The 26,928-nt window shown below is 38.4% G+C and overlaps 1 protein-coding gene across 1 annotated transcript in view; it reads left to right on the top strand.

Annotated features, from left to right (window-relative positions):
- The window catches only part of gpc5a (glypican 5a), a 135,415-nt gene that overhangs the window by 2,813 nt on the left and 105,674 nt on the right, over positions 1-26,928 (top strand). Inside the window, exons 2-6 of the mRNA XM_028016079.1 lie at positions 1,117-1,278; positions 22,293-22,753; positions 22,847-23,080; positions 23,883-24,016; positions 24,129-24,254. Of these exons, the coding sequence (XP_027871880.1) occupies positions 1,117-1,278; positions 22,293-22,753; positions 22,847-23,080; positions 23,883-24,016; positions 24,129-24,254 (1,117 nt within the window). The remainder of the gene's footprint in view (positions 1-1,116; positions 1,279-22,292; positions 22,754-22,846; positions 23,081-23,882; positions 24,017-24,128; positions 24,255-26,928) is intronic.

The raw sequence follows: 26,928 nt of genomic DNA, 5'->3' as shown, positions 1-26,928 counted from the left end.
GAAAAGGAAGGACATATTTTACATGGTTCGCAATATTGTTTTACAAATACAAATCCTGAAAGTGTGCCATGTATTTGTATTCAATTCCTTTGAGTTAACATTTCATAGAATCATCTTTCATTGCTATTACAGCTATTATTGGCTTTGCTCACTATGTGCAGTTTAGTTGGACCATGTCTAAATAAATTTGCAGTTGTCTATTACTATCTCAATTTTTAGATGGTGCTCTCTGAGATGTTCAAAGCTATGTCAGCCCTGACCTGTCTAGTGTGATCTACAATCTTCTTGGTATTTGTTCACTCATTTCTCTAAGAACCTTCAGAAGCCTCCACAGAGTAGCTGTGTGTTTTACTAAGATTCATTAATGCACAGATACTCTATGCTTAACAAATGTGTGACTCTTGAAAGCTCCACTGGGTTTTATTAGCTGGATCAGAGTAAAGTGGGTAGAATACATACGCACAGATTTCTCATTTTCCTTCCATGTCACAATCTTGCTAAAATAGAACTAAGGTTCATGGTCGCAACAACACAAAATGTTTAAGTGATATTTACACATTTACAAGGCACTGACAAGGATAGCCTCTTTAAGACCAACACTTGTACTCCTCAACTTTTATTACAATTTTATGTGTTAATTCTCCAGTTTGTGCAAATATTGCTGTAGTTTTAGTCTGACGAAGGTGAAAGTGTTATTCTTTGTCACAATGCACATTCTTTTCATGAATCTGGTCAGTTTAGGGTGGCAAATCCACCAGATTTGTTTGTCTTAAAGGGGTTTTTTCATGGATTAACTTAAAGGCAACATACTTATCCCCAGTTTATATCTTTCATGTGTTAGGCTTGGATTTCTGAAGACAGACAAAGGTGCTTAATAGGAGCTGTATTTGTTCTGAGAGCAGTTTGTAGCATTAAATTATTTGTTGTTAAAGGAAAAAGTTTAGTTATATTTATTTTTGTCAATGTCAATAAAACAGCATTTGTTACGTCCTGCTTTGAAATTGTTGAAGGCAGGAAAAGAGAACCACTTTTACTTTATTTTACTTTTTCATTTATTTTGTTTAAGTACTTGTAAGACATTTTAAGCTCCTCACACTTGATGTCGGCTGTTTTAAGGTGCTGATCTCCAGGTGTGCACGTCCAAAAGCTCGACGTGCTGCACCAAAAAGATGGAGGAGAAGTACCAGGTGGCGGCCCGGCGGGACATCCAAAACCTCCTGCAGACCTACAGCTCCAGACTCAAGCTGCTCTTGTCGCGCTACGTGGCCGCCTTTCAAGGTAATTGCTTGTGTGTGTTTAGGCGTCACAGCTGTAGCTTCGTGAACACGAGCTGAGTGCAAATGTTTATCCTGTACTGTTTATGTGCAGATGTTTGTGTGGGTGTCGTTAAGGTACAGATGAGTCTTGGTGTGTGTGCGTGTGCATCAGATGAAACCGATATGTCTCTCTCAGAGATCTATACCACTTGCAACAGATCTGCAGCTCAGATCTTTTGGTTTTTGCTGCTGAAGGCATGGGCTGTAGGGATAAACAGAGCTCCTTCTACTTACATCCTTTCCTTTGCAAGCTCTGCCCGACACTTTGTATCCTTTTATAGAATAAAACCATAATTTTTTAGAGAATTTTTTAGAGCATTCCCATCACACAGGTGGGTGTTTGTGTTGATTCCTCTCCATCATTTCATTCAGGGTTTGACGTGCAAGCACCGACTTGCCTCTTTGTGTGTCTGCTCCTTTTGTCCATCTAGTGTGTTTTTTTTTTTTCTCACTCCGGCTGATAGCCGTTATATGAGGGCTGAGGCTGGTGGGCAAGAGATCCAAAGTGAATGACTTGAACATGCAGCCTCAGACATGTCATTAAGGTTGTTCACTTTAATGCTGCCTTTCAGGTTAAAGACAGGCTGTTATCCTCCCCTGAAACGCCAGTGATTTATAGGAAAGCCCCGCATGATTACAGTGTTTTAGCTGAGGTTTGGAGGGGCAATACCCTATTTTTGTTGGTAAATGTGTCAGCTGCTTGTTTCAGGCTGCTGCTTCATTTCAGGCTTTGAACATGAAATGAAATTTTAAAGATGAGGAGGCAAAGCATAACTGATGCTGTATAGCACAAGGCTGCTGTTATTGAACCTTTCCAGCCTGTCATATGTAGTTCATAGTTAAGCTAGTTGCTACAGAAAACATTAAATTGTCATTCTCAATATTCCTTTTTTTTCTAAGTACATGTTGACTCTGATGCTGCCCCTAACTCCTCAGTAGACCCACTTTTATCGAGTTGAATTTGGACTTGTGTGATTTTTTTCTCGTGTGCTCTGGGCCGTTTCGGAAGAAAACACAAGTAATGTTGCAGGAGTGGAGCTCGTAACTGTTTGAAAGTACACGCTAAACTCACATGGTTTCGTCTGCAGAATGGCAGCCAATGTTCGCTCCTGCCAAACCAAGCAGCGCTCCCCGTCAACATCAACTCCCATCAGTCAACAAACACTGGCGGCCGTTTCTAACATCCAGCTTGCATAAGACAAGTGGCAACAGACCTTCCGGTTATTTTTCTTCTGTTTGTGAGGATCACTGTTGCAGTCTGTTGGCTCTGGATATACAGAAAATGTGTTTCACACATTAACCATTATTTGGATCATTCATCACTTTGACTATTTTATTTTTCTCTATCAAAACAAGAAGTCAGTGAAGGATGAGAAAATCGTTGATGATTTTTTTTGTTCTTTTTTTGCTAACATCTCTCCATGTTTCTGGTTCAGTCACAGAGCAACAAAATGCTACACAGTTTTCAAAATTATTTAAAAAATAGAAATCTGAAAATTGATTCAGTCCCCTTGACTTCTTTGATACCTGTAATAAAATCCAAGAAACACAGCAGACAGGTCAGGGATAAAATAGTTCAAAAGCGTGCAACAATTCACTGGCCACTTTTGTCAAACGTATGTCAAACCTGCAAATCTTATGACGTGGCAATCCGTCTGAACGTGCATACCTAAAGGTACTTCTGTAGAACCTGCAGATATTTGGTGTTTAAATAGGAGAGTTTGCACTTAACAAATTTGAGTTAAGTGCAAGACCAACTTAAAAAAATCAGTTTATTAGTGATACAGCAAAGATGTAGAGGAAAGGTGCTCTGATGAGATAAGACAAAAATGTAATTGTTTAGGCCTTCATCAAAAATTTAGAGAACTAACAATGTGCATTATCCAGAACAGCATTGCCATCAGGTAATGTGGTAGTGGCAGCATCATGCTTTACGGATGCTTTTTGTCTTTTGAGAAAAAAAAAGCTGTTCAGAGTTGACATAAGATAGATTGAACTACATGCTAGGAAGTCCTAAAAGAAAGCCTGTTAGAAGCTGCCAAAGAAAGTGGAGGTTCACTTTTTAGCAGGACAGAATTAGAATGGCTCAGTCAAAGACCAGACCTAAAATCCTAATATAATCTGACTGAGCAACAACTATCTTGCAAAAAACATGAAATCTGCAAGCTGTGCAAAGCAGATACAGGCATTTCCCAAATCACTTTAAAATGTTTATGTGACACAATTGTGCTTGCATTTTTTTATATTCGGTCTTTCATATTTTAAAAGCTTCCCTTGTTTCTTCTTCTTTTTTAGGAAAGCCACTAAATGTAGAGTTGTGTTTAGTAAAACCTATGACATAAACTTCCTTTCACAAAATTCTTTGCTTATATAAAGCTCACTAAAAGCATTGCAACATTACACAGCGAGTGGTTTTTGTATTACTTTAAAACGAGTTGTTCTTTCAGCTCCAAGCCAAACATCTCTTCTCTTCAAACAGACCTGATTATGTAAATAAATAACTTGGTTAACAAAAAGAGTCAGATATAAAAACAGCTGTTTTAACCAATTTACTGAAAGAAGACTGTTTTTTCCATGCTTTCACCACCTACATGGATGAAAGATAATATTCTTATCTTTGTGAGATATTTGGACACCCAAGCTAATTTGTATCGCTATTACTTGCATAAATATGGAATTAGACTTACTGCAAGTCATGTCAGAAACCAAACTCATACACTCAAGGCAATTCACAGTAGATGTTTTAAGCTCTGTTGTCACAGGACCACATTGTTTAACATTATTCTGTCATGTACAGAGACTCACAAGTCGAGCATTTGATCAGCTGTTCAAATCTATTAAGGAAGTGATGATGAATACTTTGTTTTGTGAGATTTCTACAGAAATATTTTTGTCCAAAACTCAATCCCAATTGCATTAACGAGAGTTTTCTGGTGAACAGGAGATTTACAATTTACCAGGAAACAAAAGCCCCATAGATTCAGTAGTGATTGGCAGTCGGCACTGTAATTTGAGAGACATCAACAAACAAACAGAGTTATAACACCACCGACAGGAAGAAGGATGAGATAAAAGGAGGCCAGCTAATGTGGTCATTTGTCTTCTGCGCAGCCATCAATTATGTCTCTTTATAAGATGCAGCGAAGGGGAGGGTATCAGAATGAAGACATTAGTGGAATGTAGTCGGACAACAGAACCTAATATATGTGTTTATTTTATGTGAGACACAAAATAAACACATAAATTGTTAGAAATTCTTTAAAAAAAGTTGTCTTATTCCTCTCATGAGTTAAATATGAGTTAAATTGAGCTTGATCTTCTGTTTTTCTTTCAATGGTACTGTGCTGAAAGAAAGATAGCCGAGCATCAGGAAAGGAAGAAAAAGGGAACAAATCTAAAGTTAATTGTATACTTTTAGCAGATATTGCTGCAATCTTCAGCACATTGTTTTCCCCCTGCTACTCGTCTGTCAGTAAGTCTATCAGGACTGCATGCTTTCTTTCAGCTTTTGTGAGGTTTCTGCACTTTGTCCACACAATGCACAAATATGCAGCCTGTCGAGAAGGCCTTCAGGGAAGATCTTTCCTTCATACCGCACAGGTTTGCCTCACATCCATGGCAACCAACCTAAGTGATCCCGGCTCCCCGTCGGCCAGGAGTCACATAAAAGTCAAACAGAGCGCAGTATGAATCAGCTGTTGAGACGCCCGAGAGAACGTCTGAGGATGGCTGCGCAAATTATAGCACAGCGGTCTGAAAAGCACCACATCAAAGCAATATTCTCCTCTGGGAAAATGTTGATTTGTAGAACCATTTCCGAAGCACTCATTTGTATTGCACTAACTGTGGATGCGTGTTGAGAGGAATAACACAAGAATGCTCAACAACTCCCTGCTGCTACAGTACTTTGTCATAATTCAACCTAGTCTGAGTTCAGTAAAACAAACGTGCAGCCACAAAAAAATCACTTAACAATATCAGTAAAATGATTTATTTTAAGAAATCTGCTTGATGAATAGGCTGAACCTCATAAAGCATGTCAAATAACTCACATAAGTCTTGCATATTAAAGTGTACGAAACTTAAAACCATTGTTATGGTTTGCTCCTTATTTTATTTTATGCCTGAAGGAAATTTGCGGAGTCGTTTTGAGATTCCTGTTCTCACCAGAAAAAATATAAAAATCTGCAGTTGCATTGTTAGGTTTATACTTGTGGTTTTAGCACTTATAATACAACAGTGTTTTTGTTGTCTTGTAAAGACTCATGGGAACATTACCTAATGATTTATTGCTATGAATATACAAACTATAGAGTGCTTTTAAAAATGGTTTTCCTGGGCAAAAAAACAGAACATGCAACCCAAAGACCAATTCAGACCAATTAACCCTTAATTCAGCTCGAAGCCTTCATAAGTACAACATGACCACTTGGAGGGCAAGTTGAGACAGGCTGTTTTAAGGTTAATGCTGCTGTTACTTGAATGTCTGCTGCATAAAACTGCTGCGACCATTAAGATTTTGTGGCTTGTGGTCTTTCTTCCAGTCAGTGTGTCATTTTGGTTTTGAGTCTAGAAAGAACAAAAATGAAGTCAGCATGAGACGGGGGAAATTAGTGGACACAAACACAGGCTTTTTTATTTCTTTATTTGCATTGTTTCTAACTGAGACATTCTGCTTAGGAGGTGGATCCAAATGAAAAGTCCTCCTGATGTTGCAGGATTCCTGTTATGTGGTGAAATTCAGTTCAATTCGGTTCAAAATTACTCTAATTAAATGTCGTTGTAACTCATCTTATTCAAAGCAATGCTCTGTTGTTTTTCTGTTTTGTTTGACTAAAATTAAGGGTTATCAGAGCTAATCATTCAGGGCACATTTGGTCCCATATTTACCTTTTGGCATTTTATAGTCAACTGGCTTTTATTGTGGTGCGGTACAACTGGGTTGTATGCTTACAGACTGAATTAGGTAATTTGGTACTGTATAAATGAACTGAATTGACTCCAGATTAAGTAGCAAATCTTCCATCAGGGTGTGGCTGTTCTCCCAGTTCATCTTTAAAAATTTGGTCTTTAAAAGCCAGCATTCTCACTCGGTGAATGCATCATTTATAGCAGACCTCCTGCTGGTCCTTTATGGCAATATCTGCCCCAACAGTGAACAAAGCAGGTTTTGATGTGGCACCAGAGCTTTGTCTTTTTAATTCCCCTGTTTATACTCAGTGTAGCTTTTTAATGGATAGTATCACAGTCTTGCTCAGCAATCTGATTCCTCATTGATGCTGAAAGGAGCAGCATTGATCAGCTCATAACGATGTAATGTTGACACTCTTACTGGCAATAATTGCTTTGCTTCGTCTTTCTTCTGAACAGTTTGTCCTACTTTAAAAAAAAGATATGTGAGAACATTTGAATGTAAAAGAGGAAGATATTAGCCTGGCCTCTATATTACCCAGAAATTAGGATGCAGAAGTTTTAGGTACCTGTCTGGGTGATTTATGACCACTATGTTTCAAACAGAACAAGAACAGAATGTAGATTTAACAAGTGAAACACATTTTTTGGCTCATTATTCATCATGAAAATGATCTCAAAACCCTTTGCATCACATGTTTTCCATTGGACTTTGTTGAATAAAGACTTCACAATACTCATTTGAATAATCATTAAGAAAATAATCTGAACAAGCTTCACATTAATTAATTAATTAACATTAGTATTGATGATCTTTGATTATTTGATTATTAACTGCTGTGTAAAAGAGAGAGTCTTTCAGACAGACAGTATTCGTTACATCTACTTTTACACTGCTGTGCAAATGTCTTGTGTCCTTTATATATGCAGTATTTGAATTTATGTGGTCTTTAAATGTTTGAGATCATCAGACTGTAATTTCAGACAAAGATCATCTGAGTAAATGCAAAAGGCATATGTCTAATGATTATTTCATTTATTTGGGGACAAAAGCAGACTAAACTACTTGACATTATGTGAAAATGTTATTGCCTTCCTTGGTAAATCTTACATTAACTGTGATTAACCATAATGTTTTGAGAGCTGAGTTTAACTTCTCTAGTCACACTCAAGTCTGACTATTGTCAGACCTGTACAACCAAGAGGTCACCAAAACAGAACCGGACTGACAACATGAAGTAGACTAAATGATCCCAAAAGCAACAGATCAATCTTAATAAAAGAGTCATCTCTAAGGCTTTAGGTCTCCAGTGAACCAACAGTAGTAGCGAGTGAGAAAACATGGAATAGCAGCGAAACGTCCTGGGAGTGGCCGGCCTTCCAAAATTACTCAAAGAATGCATAAATGACTCATTCAGGAAGTTACAAAAAACGAACTAAACCACATCTAAAGCACTGCATGCTTCAATCACTTCAGCTAAGATCAATGTACATGACATAGTGAAACACTGCATTCCAGAAAAATAATGTTAAGCTACAATTAAACACGGTGGTGTTAGTGTGATGGTGCAGACTGCTTTACTGCTTCTGGACTTCGACAAATTCTGCTTTCCTGGTGAAGGAGAATATTCGGACTTCAGGTCACCTCTAAGGACCTGTGTGTCGCAGAAAGACAGTGACACCAGCAAGTCAATTCAATTGAGATGTTGTAGAATGACAACAGCAATCTCTTTCTTAAAGTCAGTATTTATAAACACAGAAAAGGGCAAATTAACCCTGCTGTTATTAAAAGCTCTGACAGATGCCTTTTAAAAAAAATTATAAATAAACGTAATTGTTCTTATTGGTAAAACCACTATAGTTTATTATAGCAATAGTAATTTTATTGCAGTGACCATGGCAACTTGGAAAATATAAAATGTGGTATTTTAATTACAATCTTGTTTTGTTTTCTCACATCTTTTGGACTTTAATATTATATTGAGATTACAAAGACCTGCTAAGAAATATGCAAAACAATGTTCTAAAAGTGGAGTGAAAGCAGCCGATTCATTTAGCTGGCGACTTCTTGGCAATCCGCATTTTCCCGTTTAAAATAGTCATTTCTTAGACAGATATTGTGCTGTGACCAGCCACGGGTGGCTCTGCAACATTGACTTCAGCAATGCGCTCTTTGCTTCCAGTAAAATTTCTATGTTGGTCACAAATTGGCTGCTTGCCTTAGTCGAGGAAAATATGCTGCTTTTTATAGGACTCTGCATCCTTTGTGTTAGACATGGACTTCATGTTACTCCAAGGAATCCTGCATGGTATTTCAGGCTTTCGCATATTGAACAATTATTTCTTTTATTTACCTGAAAGTATTATATGAAATAACACACAATCCAATTTTAAATATATATATATATATATATTTTTTTTTTACAAATGAATGTTTACTCTATGTTTACTTTCATACACCCAAGTGAAATTTTATGCGACCAGTTGACTTTAGATATAACTTCAATAATAAACCAAGGTATACCTGGCACAGGTAAGGCATGAAGCTGTGGAGAAGTTGAAAGCAGCAACAGGTTCCATTTAATACTGGAAATAAAAAGAATATAGCACAAGTGCAAGCCAACAGCTACAAACAAACATAATGAAATAGAGAATCGCCTGACAGGTCCATGATAACCCTGGAGTGACTTTAGAAATCGATTGTCGTGATCTGTGTTTTGCTGTGTTTATTTTGAGTTTCCTGTGTATCTGTGTCTCCGTGTTGTCCTGTCTCCCCTTGATTAGTTCCCAGGTGTTTCTTGTTCCCTGATTACCCCCAGTGTATTTAGTGTCACCTGTGTGTCTGTTCTTTGTCGGGTCCTCGTCTAATGTGCGTTCAGTACTTCGTGTTGTCCAGTCATTTTAATGGTTGCTACCGGCGTCGAGCCCTGGCTTCTGCTCGGCTGTGCTGCCCGTTGCTGGACTGTATTTTCATCATTAAAAGATCATTTATTCATCTTACCTGGGTCTGCTGCGTCTGCCTCACCACCTCTCACCACCAATTCATGACATCGATCACACTGGTCACAGATTCTGTTGATTGGACAGCTGTTAGTCGTTCACACCAAGAATCTTTGGGGTTTGTTGTCTCCCAGTTTGCCAAAAGCTCTAGGAGACGAAGCAAAATGTGGAAATCATTACTTGGATCAAAAGGAACAAAATGCTTAATGCTTTGTTTAACAGCATAATGCTGTGAGGATGTTTTACATATGATTTTAAGATAGACGGAGCTAAGCACAGGGCAGAACGATGTCCTGATAAAAGGCGCAAACATTTTGTGCTGCTGTAAAGGTTCAATTTCTGTTTGGATGCATCCTCCGTCTAATTTAACAGAGCTTGAATTATTTTACATAGAAGAATGGGTAAACGTTTTTTGTTTCTCAATGTGCACAGCCAATAGAGACAAAAGCTAAATAATCTAGCAGCTGTAATTTCAACTCTAGTTGGTTCTAATAGGTTTGGACACATTTTACAGATGCTTGTTTGTAGAAAATGGTGAAAACCGTGTATCCGCTTTACAATTATACATTACTTTGTTCATGTCTATTACAAAACAATCCTGATAAAATACATACAGCTGCTTTTAACTTGAAACATGCTGAATTTTAAGGGCTGTAAATCCTTTTGCAAGATACTCAAAAGTTGTTTCAGTTTTTGCACTCTACCCATCAAATATTTTCCAAGTTAGTTTGTGCTTTTTTGAATGTGATTCTTTCCCTGACCAACAGGTCCACAAACATCTCTTTTTTTCAGTTTAACTATTCACCAGAGGCGCATTAATGTGTGTATTGATGTGGGTGCACAATCATGCTTTGCAGAGGCCTCACTGCACTATTCCCACAGAATTCAGGCTTGGCTTTGTGATTCAAGGCTGGACAGTTGATCCAAGGGAGGGACAGAAAGTGGGAAGGAAAGCACAGAAAAAGAATGAATTACTGAACTGCTGAACGAGAGAAGGCTGGGAGGATGCCAGATTCTGTTAAAGGTCTTTGCGCAGTGTTTGAAGTCAGAGGATAAGGATTTAGAAGGAAGCAGGATTATTCAGAGTCAAAAGCCTTCAGCAGTCCAGACGTGGGACTGCCGCAAAGTCAAAGTGGCTGTTTTCCCCTGTCATTTCTTACATCTTCTGTCTGAAGTACTTAGTGAGGTCTTTTCGTGACTCTTTTATCATCTTCTGTTGTTGGTACTTTTATAAAATGTTGGGAGATTTAAGGGAAGTAATTCTGTGTTTTCGAAAAAGGAGCTTTAAAACATCCCACCTAAAATTAAGGCGGGGATGAATGGAAGTGGCCTCTCTTTTATTCAAAGGTAATAGATTGAACTTCAACCTGTTCTCTGACTCTGTAAAGGATAACAGAATTTGTCCACTAGAACCGCAAATGTTCAATAATTAACACTTTCAAGCTTGGTTCAAATATTCAGCTGAAGCATAACAATGGATAAGACATACAGGTCCGCAAACCTGGGTTATTCGAAGCATTTCTTTTACTGGGTGGGTAACTTCTTGGTATTTTAGCTGATATATCTTTAGAGAAAAAAACAACAACTTTATTTCCCTTTTACCAGGTTTCTACAGGTGTTTTGAAGTTTTAGAGGTTGGAAGGCCTCCATCCCTTCACCTTAATGTTTAGCTCCAGGCCCCTGAAGCTCCAGTTTCAGGGCTCAGGCCGAACCTTGATATTACATTCAGTCAGAAGAAAACTGATGGCAGAATTGAAACATCCCTAATATTGCCCCTCAGTATGAATAACTTTGGGCTCAACTGCATAATATAGGTTCGTATTTTATTGGGACAATGGCCGTTACCGTGTGCAGCAGATTTAAATTATACAGAACTGACAGAAGTACTAAGAAAAGCTCAGAGCTGCGGCCACCACCGCTTTTCATGTATGAAGAAGTCTGATCAGATTTTTAGGTCAGGCATGTGATTTCATAAGCATTCAGTTAATAAATCTTCTGGATTTTGTCTTTAACTTTCCACAGGAAACCAGCAGTTGTACGAGGCGCTGAAGATCCTCTAGGTCTTAATAAGTAGAGAACATCAGTGGAATCTGCCCACATGACAAAAACTGACTTTCTTTGTCTTACTTTTAGGTCTCTTGCCATTAGAAGTTCACACATTTTCCTCCTACTGCACTGCAGCCACTTGCTGCATAGAGATGAGCCCTAAAAATACACAGACTTGTCAGCACTTTACATTGTCTCTTGTGTGCCTGTTTGAAATGGAGATTTATGGCTACTGCTTGTTGTCCTAAGGCCATTTTTGAGACGATACAGCACACTGCAGCTCAACAGGAAGTCTCCGGGACAAATTTAAACTATGTTTTTCCTGCTTTTTCATAGACCTGCATTATGTTATTTAGATGAAAGCCAAGCCATTGGAGTTAAACATCTGTGGTTTTAAAGACCATGCAAACCAAAGGTAAAGCTGATGTTGTTACTTTGATTTAGTTTTATGTTTATTGACTGGACATAATAAAGTTTAACAAGAATCATCTTAAAATAAATACTGATCTCAGAATATGAATAATTTATTTTCCAAAAGAAAACAGATTTTTATCAACTTCATGTTTTTTTGTGGTTGTTGCTTCTTCTATTTGAAGCTCACTCAATCTTCCCTTTTCAATGTTATATTTCTCTGTTACACTGTAGATGCTTGCAGAGGACAAATCAATTCTGTCAGTCAGATGGCAGGAAGTATTTACTAAGTAAGATCCAGGTCTCCGGGGATTAGGCTCTGCAGTCGACTGGGCGATGAAATCCTAAACACAGAAATACACCAAGCCTTCTGTCTGCTCCGTCTCTCTTCCCTTCCCCTGCCCTTCTCTGCTACGTGGGTTATATAACGGTGTAATTGCTCTCCTTATCATTAATATGCTGGCATGAGTGACAAATGAACATTGTTTTTAGAGCGGGGAGTCCAGTGTCTGATAAGGCTGTGTGATATAAACATTTGAATCCCATTTTAAGTATGGTTACCCCCAAAGAAAGTAGTCTTGTCTTTAGAATAGCCCACACACATTAATAATTTGCTTACCATCAGGCGTTAGGGATAGGGTTAAGGTAACCCATAGATAAACACACTGTGGTGAGTTTATCTATGGGTAGTTTATTGGTTCTTGTCTAGTATTGATGACTGTTATGTTTTTATCATCTTGTTTGTGTGGTCTAACCTTTTTTATGGCTTTTACGTGTCTAAAAAGTCTGTCGAGCGACAAGTAAATAAGGCTATAAATGCTGTAGTGCAAACTAAACAGAATCACAATAAATAAATCGCTAATTCATGGCAATATTATTTTCAGAGGGTAGCGATATCCATGCAACATTCTAGAGAAATAGATTTGGACATCGTCTATTATTGTCCTTTTTTTAAGATGCCAGATGTGATAATTTGGCAATGAAATTGGATATAAAAGGTATTTAAATGTGGCTAAATGGATCATTTGTCTGTCAGTGTCAGTGCAGCTCAGGGATGTGGTAGAATAAGGGTGTGAAATTAAAGAAAAAAAGTGAAATTGCTGTCACAAATCTATCATAATGTACCTACATAAAATCATAGCTTTAACAAAACATAGCCCATCATAATTCGGGGCAAAGAGTATTTCTTGTCATATTGTCATGAGTTTTTGCTAACATTTGTCAAGCACACCTGAAATTTTAAAATATGTTAAGACATAAAGACACCCACCTCAAGCTGTTTTATCCAACTAAAAACAACTTTTTTTATGCATTAAAATTGATCACAGTTAACTTTTAAATGTTACCATTATTATTAGCAGTGTTTTTGTAGCACCTCCTCACACGCTCACCAACACACTCAGATAAAAGATGTCTCTACGGGATAAAATACATATTCATGCTATTTGAAGTTCAGAGTGCTTTATGCCAGGATAAGACTTTATTGGTTTGTCATATTGACACAGGAGGGTTTTGGCATCTTTTATTTGTTCATGTGAATACTCTGGCTGCAGGGTTTTGGATGAGCTGTAGATCTAATTTGAGAACGCCAGGACATCGATATTATATCAAACTGCAATATTCAAGCCTAGAGGTAACAGAGACATGAGCTAGTTTTTCGACTTTTCAGGTTATCTAAATATCTTGGGGATAATGTGAGTGTAGGGACCAGTCCATGTCCGGAACAGCTCAGCATAATGAGGCCCAGCAAAGTTAATTCACTTTCACTTTAAGCATCTACAAAATGTGATTTGGAAGGATCCTTGAATCCTATCAGACATCAGAAGAGCAAAATGCCTTCTGAAAAATAAGGATGTCTGAACCTGCCAGAAAGGTGTGCGAAAAGTTATTTGTGCCGCTTGAACTGTGGATGACTTAATAGCAGTCTTAGATAAAATATCTAACTGCTTGTATGAGAGCAGACTAAGTAGGTCTGAGTATATTTAAAGATAAATTAATGTAATTAAAACTTGCTTATATAAAAAATAGACCCTTTAGAAATGTTCACTCTAACATAGTGGACATACGTATATCTAGGCTGAAAATTTTGAATCTGACTTTTGAACCTACATGTCATAGAAGTAATGCAATTATCCAGCTCTGCAGAGTAATCACTGGCATGCTGTGTGTTGCATTTCCTCTGTTCAGGCTCTTGAAAGCTCAGTGTACTCCTTCACTGGCATCCAGCAGTTCACTGAGGTCAGCCACAGCTTCACACAGAGACACCTTTGAAAGCTAATGAAAGCTTTATTATGATATTATTATTTTCACTCGGGGTTTTCAACCATCACAGCTGACCCTTTTTTCTCTGTGTGCACAGTGAGAAATTGTCAAGGACTGCTCAACTGACCTGTGGTTTTTCAGCATGTATGAAAAGATCTGTAACCCTGCACAACGGCACACAGTCATGTTTTTATTTCTCAAGAACGTCTTGCATTCATTTGCTCAAGCTATATCTCAAACATAGCTGTAGCCAGGTCATTGCCATTTGACTGTGTAAACAGAATCACGGCCTTGCAGCATTGGGTCATGAAAATACACATACACAAAAGTACAGCTTCCTGCGCGATCATTTTGTCTGCTTATTGACTCTTTATGCTTCTTTTCCTGAACAGCATATTAAAGGCTGTGTTCACAGTGAGCTCCGTGCTCTTTGAAGTGCTCAAGAGCTGCAACAGATCCTCAAATATTGACTTTTAAGCCTTCTGGGGAAAAGAGAGAGCAGAGATGGATGGAGAGAAACATGACTCACACAGAAAAATAACAGACAGAAAGACAGGAAGAAACGTCTGTTTATTATAGCTAAGGTAGGCAGATTTATTACACGAGGGCCGAGTTTGCTTTGGCTAAATCTTTGTTTGGTAAATGCTAATGTACGATATGAGGAGTATGTGTATTGATGTGGAAGAGGAAGTGGAAAGAGATAAGAGATTTGACATTAGCTGAAAAAAGTCCATACATATGAACTCCTTTCCTTTCCCTTTCTTTTCCTTTCCTTTCCTTTCCTTTCCTTTCCTTTCCTTTCCTTTCCTTTTATCAAAATAGACTTCTGAAGCCCCTCTGAGCAAGCAACCACAGTTCTACACAATACTTCCTTTATTTAAACCAAATACAGACAGGTGAAAAGAAAACATGTCAGAGCTTACTGTATTTATACCGATTTTCAAACTCTTTTCCATCCCTGACACCTGCAGGTCACAGCATTCAGTTTGTTGGTGTTTGCAGGAGTTCTGTTTTGTTGGAAAAAAGAAATGTGCAGAGAAACATTTTTTCAGACAGAAATCAGATTGTGGACCCCCCTACTCCTGCGTGCCTCTGCACGCCCCGACCCACGCAGAAGATGAAAGACTGATTTTAAGTTGGTGGTTTGTTTTTTAAGTCAGAGCAACAGGTATGCTGAACTCACTCATGTTTTCTAGAAAACCCATTCTGGCTCACCTCAGTCTCCACTTGGCAGGCTTTCACATGGCGCACGTGTTTGCATGTCTTGATGCCTGTTTTGATTATGCTGCTTTATCTTTTTTCAGTGTTATATTTTTCTTATCCTAAACTTATCTAAAATATGTACGCTTGTGTGAAATTGAGTCTTGCCCATGGCAGAAGAAACATATAAAAATCTTATCTGTCCTCTGATGGTCCTTCAGGGTGTAGTTTTTTTCTAGAAATGTGATTGGCGCTCTAAAAATGAAATGCTTCTTGCAGGGACTGCAGGTAGAAAAACCCCCCCAATTACATCTGGTAAAATTGTTTAAAATCAAAGTTCTTTTTTTGTCTTTAGCTTGGAAACATTCTTATTTATCACTCTTGTCCTTACAGTAGGTGTTTTTTGTGTGCTGTTGGTGTAAAGCCTTTATATAACCTAAAGTTTAAAAATTCATTTACTGAAAAGCATTTTGCTTCTTCAGCCCCACCTTCAGAAACTGTTCTGACGTGTCAGGCAGTGGAGTCCAGAGATAAAATATGCTCAGTCAGACAGTCTGGATATCAGCTGTTCTCCTTTTAGAACTCTGGACTTTAAATTCATAATTGACAGACATCATGTTTATTTTGTTTTGTTGTTTGTGACACTTACTGTAGCTTCATATTAAAACATCTCCATTGGTGATGCAACAAAATTGGCTTCTGTTAAACTTCATCTTTAACAGAAGCCAATTTTTCTATGTCCTCTTCTTTGTTTGGCTGCTCTTTAGAATTGCTTTTGTATTTTAAAGGATGCAGGAGAGGGGCTGAAACAGTCCGTCGAGATGCTGTTGGTTTCTCAGTGTAGTTTATCTGAAGTTTCCTATGTCTGATTCAGAGACAGGAAACATGCTAATACCTTATATATCCCTAAAGTGTTTACTTAATCTTTTACATTAAAATTGGGTTGATAGGAAATGATCTCCGCCTCACTTCAGTGATTATACTCTAACAGGGGGTTTAAGTCTACCAACAGCTCTCCTCTCAGGTGAAGTGAATGAATGATTTCTGCTGTATTCACCTCAACAGACCAAAGAGCTGCTGGTAGCTCCCAGTCTTTCTCTTTGTGGCCTTGTAAATGAACATTCCAGATGCTTATGATACAGGATTGGCATATTTTTGCATTGGCTGAAGAGCAAGATGTGATATTTTCACAGTGCTTAACTTGACTGTCAATGTGTCACCATCTTTTTTCTCAGGTACCCAAAAATGCTGCCGTGCAAACAATTCAAAAATGGTGGATGCTTCTTCATCTTACATAACCAAATATCTTTGCGAATGAAGAAAAAAAAAAAAATCAAAAAAGCTGTGTTTTTAATTCTTAAAACAAATTTTAAAATGTCAATATTTTTTTTGCTACCCTTCATTTATTAACATGAAAATAATGATTTATCAACAGCATATATTAGACCTAACTGAGCAATCAATTATCAGTCTATGTTACTCTGTCACAGTGATTATTTAATCTGTCTGCAACACTTGAGGGAAAATGAGGCCGTAGTTTTATTTTTTGCTGCTGCCTACAAGGAAGAAATAAATACTAGCCAGCTTCTTTAAAAGTAATTTTCATAGTTGCTTGATATACTTTAGCTACAATTATATCTACTGAAACACCAGACCTTGTCATAAAACAACAACTTAACGGAGCCCCTTATTTTCATCTTTTAACACGTCACAAAGAGCTCATGGTTTCCTGTTTCCTGTACTAACCATGCGGCCCTGGAAGTCATAGACTTTCATTGTGAGCATGTTTTCTTTTTTTTCTTCGGGATGAGCTGAACCCATAGCGCCACTGACTCATCCTCTCTAGATGGAGAATGGCCTTTTCTGCAGCCTATCAGATGTCACCGGGCTCCTCTGTTGTGGTCACAGCCATTCACCAGAGGATGAATCACATTAATAAAAGCCATCTTTGCGTTGCTCGGCAGCTCGGCTGAGGTCAGCTGGTGGCATTTGAGAGCTGGAAACCTGAAAGCAAGGCAAGTTTCAAACAAAACCGGCTCACGTTGATGTGCTCTGCTCACGCCTTACAGTCCACGTTTAGGGATGCATCTCAGTTCAGAGCACTCACTGTGTCAGCCGTCCCTGTGCTTATTCAGATTGAGTGTGAGAGAGCAAGAGCTTTTGTTTTTTTTGTCTATGTCGAAAGGGTCTTGTACTACAAAGGCTTGTAGTATTTATCTTCCTGCTGACTGATCCCCTACCTCGGTGACAGATTTATGAATACAAATATATACATGAGCAGTGCCAGCATAAATGCCTGTTAAGCCAGTTTAAGCACCAGTTTTAAGGATTTGGAGCTACAGTAAATCCAATGGGATTTGAAAAGAACAAGTCACATGTAAATGATTCTCACTGCCAACATAGAAAGGTGTGCCTATCCTGATCCTAATATAAACATACTAGTCTGAATGGGCTGTGGTCAGGTTTTGGTCTTTTGAAAGAAACATCCAGAGCAGATCAATACAGAAAGAGTAAGAGGAAAATCTTTATTTAAACAGTACAACCTTCCTCAGGACTGAAAACTATACGACGTCACCTTCCTCCTCGCATTCAATCTGTGTAGAAAAAAAAGTGAAATAGATCGCCCTCTTGTGGCAGAAGCAACGTTGAACACTTAATGATTTCTACTGTACTTTCTCATGCAAGAAAACATGATACTACAATTGCATGGTATGTCTCTATTCTATGCCAGTGTCACTCCCCAACCTTTCATGATTGCTAAAAATCTTAATTTATAAAATGCAGTATCTGCTTTTGTTAGAATTTCTTAAAGTTATTTAACAATTAAAATGTTCAAACCTTTAGCGGGCTGTAAAATGCTCTGGGCATGAAACAGGCTGCTAAATGCAGAAATGAACAGCCAGTTTAGTAAAAGTTTAACAAACCTTGGTAAAGTTTCAGCCTCCTCTCACTGTTCTTCCACATACCAGAAGCACAAGCATTTCCCTTTGTATCAGTCTGATCTCTGACACTAAACAATCCACAAGCGAAGGAGTGAGTTTGGTTTTCTAATGACTCTCCTTCTAATCAACAAAGAATGTAATACTTTTGTTCTTGAAAGAAAAATGGCTTTAAAAAAAGTCCCTTTCTATATTTCATTGCGGTTTTCGCCTGTCTACCACAGAATATCATGGTTTTCTAGTATGATTAACATTATCCAGCCAGGCGCTGTTAGGGCAGCACAGGGTCAAAACTGAAGCACAGAGGAATTGTCAGCCTTTAGAGTCTGGAATAATCTGCCTCTCGATAGTCATACTGCTGAGTCCAAACAGTCTGCTGGTCATTTTTGGCTTGTAATTTGAGTCTCCTTGTGGAGTTGTTTTTATTCTAATATTGTTGTATTGTTTTGTTTGATTTATGGTTTTAATCTGGTTATTTGTACTTATTTAATTTATTTGTGCTCTCTCTGCCTTATTTTTAATAACTCAGAAAAAGTACTTTATGTTTTTAAACATGTTAAAGAAATAAAATTAACATTGATGTAAGCTGATGTACTATTTTCTTGCCAGGTTATTAAGAGTGATAGTTGGTCTCAATATGCAAACTTTGTTATACTTTAAGCTTAAAGTATAGTAATTGCATTTTCAAGCCTGTTGCTTGCAGAACATAAAAATATCTTTTAGACAGGCTTGATTATTTCAGCTGAAAAAAAAATCTACCTAATATTCTTGTATTTTTTAGGCTTTCTCCTCATAACATTTATGTCCTCAGGCAGACTTTGTTTCTCACTGTCCTCTTTGATGCGAAATTAGAATATCGTGAAAAAGTTAAATTTTTTGTATGGATAATGGCTGACACCTTTAAGGAGAAGCTGATCTCTTTATCAATCAAGACTTTACATCTGTCCAAACTGCTAATGTTAGAAAAAGGCTGGCTCAGTCCATGATACTTGATTGACCATAGATGAAGATGAGAGAAGCCAGACCTGCTATCTAAGCAACCTGGACATCCATCACCTCTGCTGTGCCAAAGACTGATCATCTCCATGCCGCGCTGCTTTGATGCAGTAATTAATGCAAAAGGAGCTATTACTGCATAGAAATGAACAAGGTTTCAGAAACCTGGCATTTCTGATTCAAATGTAATTTTTGTAAAAAATCTAAATTTACGAGACACTGAATTTTGGATTTTCATTATCTGTCAGCCATAATCATTAAAATGACAAGGAATAAGGGCTTCAAATATTTCACTCTATGTGTAATAAAGCTATATTGTATATGAGACTCTCTTTCGGAAGTGAGTGACAAAAAATATTTAACTTTTTCCACAATATATACATTTTTTAGATGTACTTATCCAAGGACTCAGAGTGATTCTTAAATCATTAGACGACACATAATTTAATTGATCAAGTTTTTATAATTTGACAACTATAAAAATCAAAATAAAATAAAAACTACATAAAAAAAAATCCATATTTTATATAAAATAGCACTTGTTAAAATCCTTTTCCATCCCTTTATTCAGATTTATTTTTTTGCTTTGATTTACATAGATTGATGATTTAGTTACTGTATTACTTGCTTTTTTGTTACATGTTTTTACTGAACCCTTTAAAGAAGGTTTTACAAGATCCATTATTGTTATTAAAATTCAACATTTCTGTTCTCAAAGAGAGAACATATAACAATCTTCTCTTAAAAATGCTCTATTTTGACAGATGGGATCCACAACATTTATAATATACACGTGATGTTCAGAATCCTGCTCCTAAGGTCCATAATAATCTCTGCGTCTCTGTGGTCTCATATTGTGTCTCTGTCTCATGAGTGAGGCGACATTCTGTTTCATCAACTCACACATGAACAGATTTTCTTGCTTTTCTCTCTGCTTTTGCAGATTCCCTGTCTGATATTTGCTTTGCTCTCTGACCACAATGCTTGTTGTGTAGGAGGTGCTGATTTCTTTTTGTATTTTCACACAAAAACACTTCTTTCAGTCTCTGATCCTGTTAGACATAACACATTGAGGCAAGATCACAGAGGGGCTGTGATAAGACTCGGTTCCTGGTACCTCCAAGTTTAATGTTCCCGCCTGAGATGTTGCCTGCAGGCATGACAGACCCCCTCTCTGTTTCCCCTTGCGGTGGCCCTCACAAGGGGGTCTTTTTGGTCAGACTTTCCACACGAGTGCATATTACTCTGCGTTTTGGCTGTGTAAGAGCTCATCACATTAGCTGCCCCCTCTTTCTCAGACTCAGCCCCTGGCCAGCTCCGGGTGCTCGCCCCCATCTATTCCCTCACAGCTCATGACAAGCACATGATCCGAAAAACAGCCGTGGATCAGGTATTAGTTGAGATAAAAACGAGCAAAGAGTGACAGGAGGATAAAAGCGAGCTTGTTGCTGCAGTGAAATTTTTCTGTGTGCTTAGATTACACTTTACTGTGTGAAAAAAGGTCTTGGAGAGCCAGTAAAACCCAGTCTCTCGGGTGTTGCTGATAAAAGTGGTGCACAAATGTGTTATTTGTACCAGAATTGCTGTCTTTACAAAAATGCAGAACTTTGGACAATTACTGTTTATTTTATCTACAAAGTTGTAAAATAAACAGTAATGGCCTTTATTCACAGAAAAAGAGGCAGAGACAAGGGGGAGAAGTGTCCTGAAGTGGCTGCCAAATTACATAGATTTATTGGTTCTTTTAGATAAGGTGTGCTCTGCATCCATACAACATGCACCCCTAAATGTTTAAGGCAAACCATAAACTTATTGACCCTACAAAGATTTCTCAAATCAGAAATTATGATTCTTCTACAAGGATTTGGTGAGATCTTTACATTTTCTTTTTAAATCTCACATTTAAAAGTCATCTGTTGTGTGGAAAAAACACAGGCTGCCAAACCAGATGGTGAGGTGCTTACTCTCCCGGATCTTACACTTTCCTCCATCTTTGACCTAAAATAAACCAATTAACTCCTTGTTAATGACTACAGCTATTTCAGTGTAGAATAATTACCATGCCAAATGTTATGCAAACTTAGGCAAGAGTGTAACATTTTTTGTAATATATGATTTCATTAGGAATGGGCCCTTTTGAGGTTTTCAAGGTGTAGCTTTGAGTAGAAATGCCATAGTTCCACAGTATAGAAATATTTGACATTGAATCTAAAACAAACTTTTGTTACAAAAGCTAATTTACTTTAGATATATACTTCAAGCAGAGTTAAAACATAAACACATGGTAAATTCAATCCCTTTTTGACAATCCCCTCTTCCAGTGATACTGGGAATATGACTTGCTAATATTTGTTAATAAATTATTGGGCTCTCTGCATGGGTGGAGCCTCAGACAGCTCCTTGACAACTATAGTTTAAATACAGCTTCACTTTAGTAAGAGTAATGCTTTATTTTCCAAACTCTGACTATTCATGTATTATCATCAGAACCAGAAATAGTTCCAAATATTTCCATATGTGCAGTGAAGGAAAAGTGCAGCAGCCTTCTTTTGAACAGTTGGTTGGTAGTGCAGTGCAAAGCAACAGGTGGGGAAGGGGCAGCGCTGTGTTACTCTATACTCCATACAGCTGAAAAAAAACTCTGGTTACTCCAGATCATTTTATGGTTTCTCATCTGAATGACTTTTAACCGGCAGAAGACATTTTAACCGTAGCTTTTTAGCACCATGTCACACTTTGTTACTGGTGGCCAGCCCAGCCTTACCCTTCAACTTCTTGTTGTTTTCAGCGGTTTTACACACGTCTCACTGGAGTGCTGCTATAAAGATGGCACATTTACATTGTTCTGAAACATATATTTTATCACCACTGTTTCTACTCTGACGTTTTGTACCCTCCTATTTCCGTTTTTGTCAGCAAAATCTTAGGTTAGAAAAGAAATTGCTTCACTACATGTTTGCTCCTTGCTTTCCAGAAGACGAAACCTCAGGGAGCTGCAGCCCCTGCTGGGAATAACATTGTTCTGCACATTTCTCTTTTCTTTTGAACTTTTGTACTTCTCTCTCTCTCTCTTTTTTTTTCTTTTCTAAAACTCTCAACAAGCAGCAAAGCTGGCCCGATGCTGAAGATGATATGTTAAAATTAGCTGCGGCATCTCCTCGTTCTTTTATCTCTCCGTCTTGATTTGTCTCTGCTGTTTTGTATTCCACAGAGACCTTCGAGGTTCTGATGAGGCAGGCGGAGAATCACACCAACGTCATCCTCCAGGTGTCTTATCAGAAAATAGCTGATCCTGCTGCTGGCTCAGTGAGGGAACTCTTCACCGATGTCGGTCTCTTCCTGCTGGGTTCTGAGCTCAACGTTGATGAGTTTGTGCAGCGCTTTTTCGACGCTCTCCTCCCGCTGGTCTACAACCACTACATAAGCCCAGGTGTCGGTGACACGTCACCAGGCTACGCTGAGTGTGTGAGGTCACTCAACCGCGTTATCAAACCATTTGGTACAGTGCCGGACCTCTTCGCCGATCAGATTGCTACCTCTGGGGTCTCTGGGAAGCTGCTGCTGCAGGCTCTGCACCTCGGCATCGAGGTCATTAACACCACGGACCATTTACAGATGAGCCGTGAATGCAGGCGGGCCCTGCTCAAGATGCAGTACTGTCCTCATTGTCAGGTGTGGTTGCATTTCTGTGATGTAAGTCTATTGATCTGAGTTAATGAAGCATATTTACTGGCAGCGCTAATCTCTGAGCACTTCCCTCCACAGGGCATTACCCATTCCAAGCCCTGCATGGGCTACTGCCTCAACGTAATGCGGGGGTGTCTGGCGAGCATGGCAGAGATCGACGCCCACTGGAGGGAGTTTGTTCGCTCGCTGGAGGGCCTGTCAGCAAGGATGCATGGAGCTCAGGATTTGGAGCAAGTGCTTCTGGGAGCTCACACGATGCTTCATGATGCTATCGGGCACGCTGAGAAAAATGGACCTCGCCTCTCGGCACAGGTTTAGATCATGAGCAGAGATGTAAAATTGCTTTTGATGGTAGATTTTAATGTATCTTGGGGCTCTTTATAGAAGGTGAACCCACTGTCAACCGCAGGTGTGATTGGATAAACAAAAAATAAAGTGCTTCACACTGGCCTGTAGCAATTTTTATTATGGAGCTGCTTGCTCTGTGTTAGAGAGGTATGCAGTCTTTAGGCCATAGATAAATTCCTTATGTATGTACAAAACAGATAGTTTGAAGAAGGAAAGGGTGAATTGCCTTAAAAATATCTGTGTGGATCGCTGCAAGGAGCTAAAAGTATATAAACCTACAGATACAGGAGGACTTAGTCTATGTAGGGAGAAAACCACCAGTAAACCTTAAGCTGCCACCCATTTATCATCTTTTTTAGGTGGTCTTTTTCCTTCACCTTCCAGAAAAGGTGGACAATAAAGGCCCCTTTTCAAATGTTTTTTTTTTCCCCAAGCTCTATATCTTTTGGTTGTAAAGTGAATTCCACAGATGTTTGTTCCTGAGCTACACAGAGTTGCAGTGCACTAATTAAGACGCCACATCTCCATCTAGTGGACGATATGAGTAACTGCTGTTTGGCAGACAGACATAAATTGAGAGAAATTGGAGTTGAAAGCCTTAGCTTGCACTAATAGCCGTAATACAAATAGTTATCACTCAGCCATCTCAAACAAATCTCATAGTTGAGGCCTCAGTAATGCTTAACAAGGTTATCCAGTTCTTAAAATACACATTCTTCCCTCAGTGATTCGAAATTAAATTTGTGGCTGTTTTACTGTGCATTAGGTTCAGAAACTGTGCAGCACATCAATCAGGAGGCCAGCTCAGTCGGTCAGCATCCAGGACGCAAACAGCAGAGTCTCCATCCCGCTCAAAGCTCTGAACAGGCGGTCGGACGATTCACTTTCTGTCATGAGAAAGTAGGTGGAAGTCAAAGGCATATACACACAACATAGTCAGCAGTTATTTTTAGTTTTACTTAGATTTTAAGAAGTATGCATGCTTACATGTGGCTACCTCTTTTTTTTTTAGGGACTTTCTGAAGACTCTGCGTACCTTCAGCACATTCTACGGTGGCCTGGCAGATCAGATGTGTTTGCAGGGACTTTCTTCTGGTGACGGGGTGCCATGCTGGAATGGAACATACATTGTGAAAAGGTTTGTTTCAAAAGATGTTAATGAAAAACACATATGCTTAATATAAGAGCAAATGAGGCAAACAGCATCAGAAGATGCTTTCATTGCTGAGACTCAAATTTGTTTAGTTTTTAGGTGTTCCCTTTATGTCTTTGTTTGGACAGATGTAAACATGCATGATTTCTTCATTGATAAACCATAGAGGTAGTGTTATATAGAGTCACAGCCTTATGTCTTAATCCGAACACATGAGCAACTATCTGGAAATAGTTAAAAACTAATCCTAAAATGAAGAGTAGTCAGAAACTTGGTTTTAAAGTTCACTGCATAAATGACTTGTAAATAATGTTGCTAACTTTTTTTCCATTCAGTTAATTGATTCATGTTGTTTTTCTTCTTTGACTTTGGTTTTTAGTTTTGTTTACTTGATCCAAACTGCCTTTCAGAAGGAAGAAGGGGAAAGTGGGAACACATGCTCAGCACAGTTTCTTGAGCTAATTATAGTTTAAGTTCCATGTTAAAAGTTTGAATCTTTCGGCTGTCCTAGTAAAGATGCCTTTCCTCAAAGTTTATTTTGGCATCCATGACTTCCTGTTTCTCAGGAGGTCAGTAGAAATATGACATGACATAGCAGCCCATTTCTCTTAGCCACTCTATTAAATGGGAAAAACAAGGGAATGAATGTCAGTAATTGACTACAATGTGACAACTACTAAACTTCCTCACATTTACAGTGGCCCGTATTTTTTTCTTCCACTTTATGAACTCAAACTTAATAGTCTGGGTTTTCTAAGTGCTGCAATCCATGGGAAACTTATTAGAGTTGTTAGAGTGCATAGCATCATGAGGGTGCAGTATATTTATTTTTGAACTAATCCCATCGAGTTTCTCACTTTTTTATTTTACATGGGTTGGAGACATGAATGGTTCAAACATCAAAGGACACAGCTAGACTCAATGTAGATATCATATGTCAGAAATGTCATCATTATGGTCAGAAAAGAAATATTATATATATTATTAGATGCTCATTCATGATATAGATGATCCTCTGAAACAGAAAACAGATTTTCTGTGAACTGGAACAGGCAGACTGGGGCCTCTCTCATAGTATCAGTCAGTGGCCTTGTCTTCATTACATCACAGCTCTCAATCTTTCTCATCCTGTCATCACTCAAGGACCCCTACACATATCCCTGGTCGGGGGTTGTTCTTTTTAACTGTCAGCTGCTCTTAAAAGAACAGGAATAGCAGGTGGACTGGTTAGTTTTTGTCAGCTTGGACTTCAACATATTTTTTTGTAGAAGATAACAATTACATGGACTGCAGGGAAAAGCTGGAAAAATATATTTTACAGCACTCTTAGCTGGACTTCTTAGTATTAGGATGGTGCAGCTAATTAAAAATTAAGATAGATGGTCAAAGTTCAGTTTCACTGCACCTCTGATAATTTAAACTTTCCATGTTTACTGTCTCCCACCACAGGGCCATGACTTTTTGTAGGAAAGGAGTGAACTTCTCAGATAATAGCATTGTTTATTATGTGCTGGAAGAAGAAGCAGGCCAGCAGGCTGCAGGCTCTTGCAGCAGCCTCTGGGAAATATTTATGGTCCTGGGAATCTTTTAGCTGCTTAAGCTTCCTTTCTTTATTTCCCATTAACAGTTATACTTATTGATAGGGATTCTTCCACCTCAGGTCCACTTGGCTTCATTTCGGTTCAGCCATTACTGAAAAAGTAGAAATTAAGAGACATTAAGAAACGGGCCTCTGAGGGGAGTATCGAGCCGAGAATCTCGGCAGCTTCTGGAGATCTGCAATCCTTTGCTGCTTTCTGCTACCCCAGAACCATAGATGAGTGGCCGGGAGTCAACACTGGCTGAGACAAAAGCAATAAATAACCTCCTACCTACAGGTCGTAACCCAACACCCACCAAGAGAAGGGGGATAAAATTCGCTGTTGGATGGTGTCTGATTTACAGAAGCTTATCGAGGCCTCAGAGTCCCTAAGCGATTGCTTCTGTGGGTGTGTGCGTGTGTATGTGTGTGCGAGTGAGAAACAGTGTACATGTATGCCCCTTGCAACATATTTTTGTGTGTGCTGGCACAAATTGTTTTATGGCCTTAAAGAAGCATAAAGTTGAACCAGAGCTTTGCCTTTTTTTAATAAAAAGAGACTCAGATTTAGGGAAGATTTAATGCATGTTCTCTTTTGAGTCTTTTGGCAAATAAAGTAAATATATAAAGAATGATCAGATAAGATCACAAAGGAAGAATACGAGCAGCTTTTATCCCACTGTCTCTGAGAATGTGGATGACTGGATTTTATTTCAGTGTGAGAGAAAAAAACACATTCTGTTCTTCTGCTGCTGCTTGGCTCGTTTCATTTACTCACTCATATTAGCAGAAAGACAGATTAGACAAACAATCTTGTAATTAGTGTCTTAGATTAGGACACAATTTGATCTGAAGAAATTCCACACAGATTTGGCATGCTATACTGAAAAACAAAATGTATATATTACTTTTGCAAATATGAAAATGAATGGTCTCAGCTATTTTATGTTCTTTGTTCTTGAATACTAATAGGTGTTTTTATATAATCACTGTTTTCTAAATGTTCATAGGACTGACTTGGTGAGATTTAACTGTGTGTTACTATTCTATGGTCACTAATAATAATTGCTTTTTGATGTA

Source organism: Xiphophorus couchianus, chromosome 4, assembly GCF_001444195.1.
Source record: "Xiphophorus couchianus chromosome 4, X_couchianus-1.0, whole genome shotgun sequence".
NCBI classification, from domain to species: domain Eukaryota; kingdom Metazoa; phylum Chordata; class Actinopteri; order Cyprinodontiformes; family Poeciliidae; genus Xiphophorus; species Xiphophorus couchianus.
The sequence above is the reverse complement of the archived record's forward strand: the minus strand, read 5'-3'. Positions and strand labels throughout refer to the sequence as shown.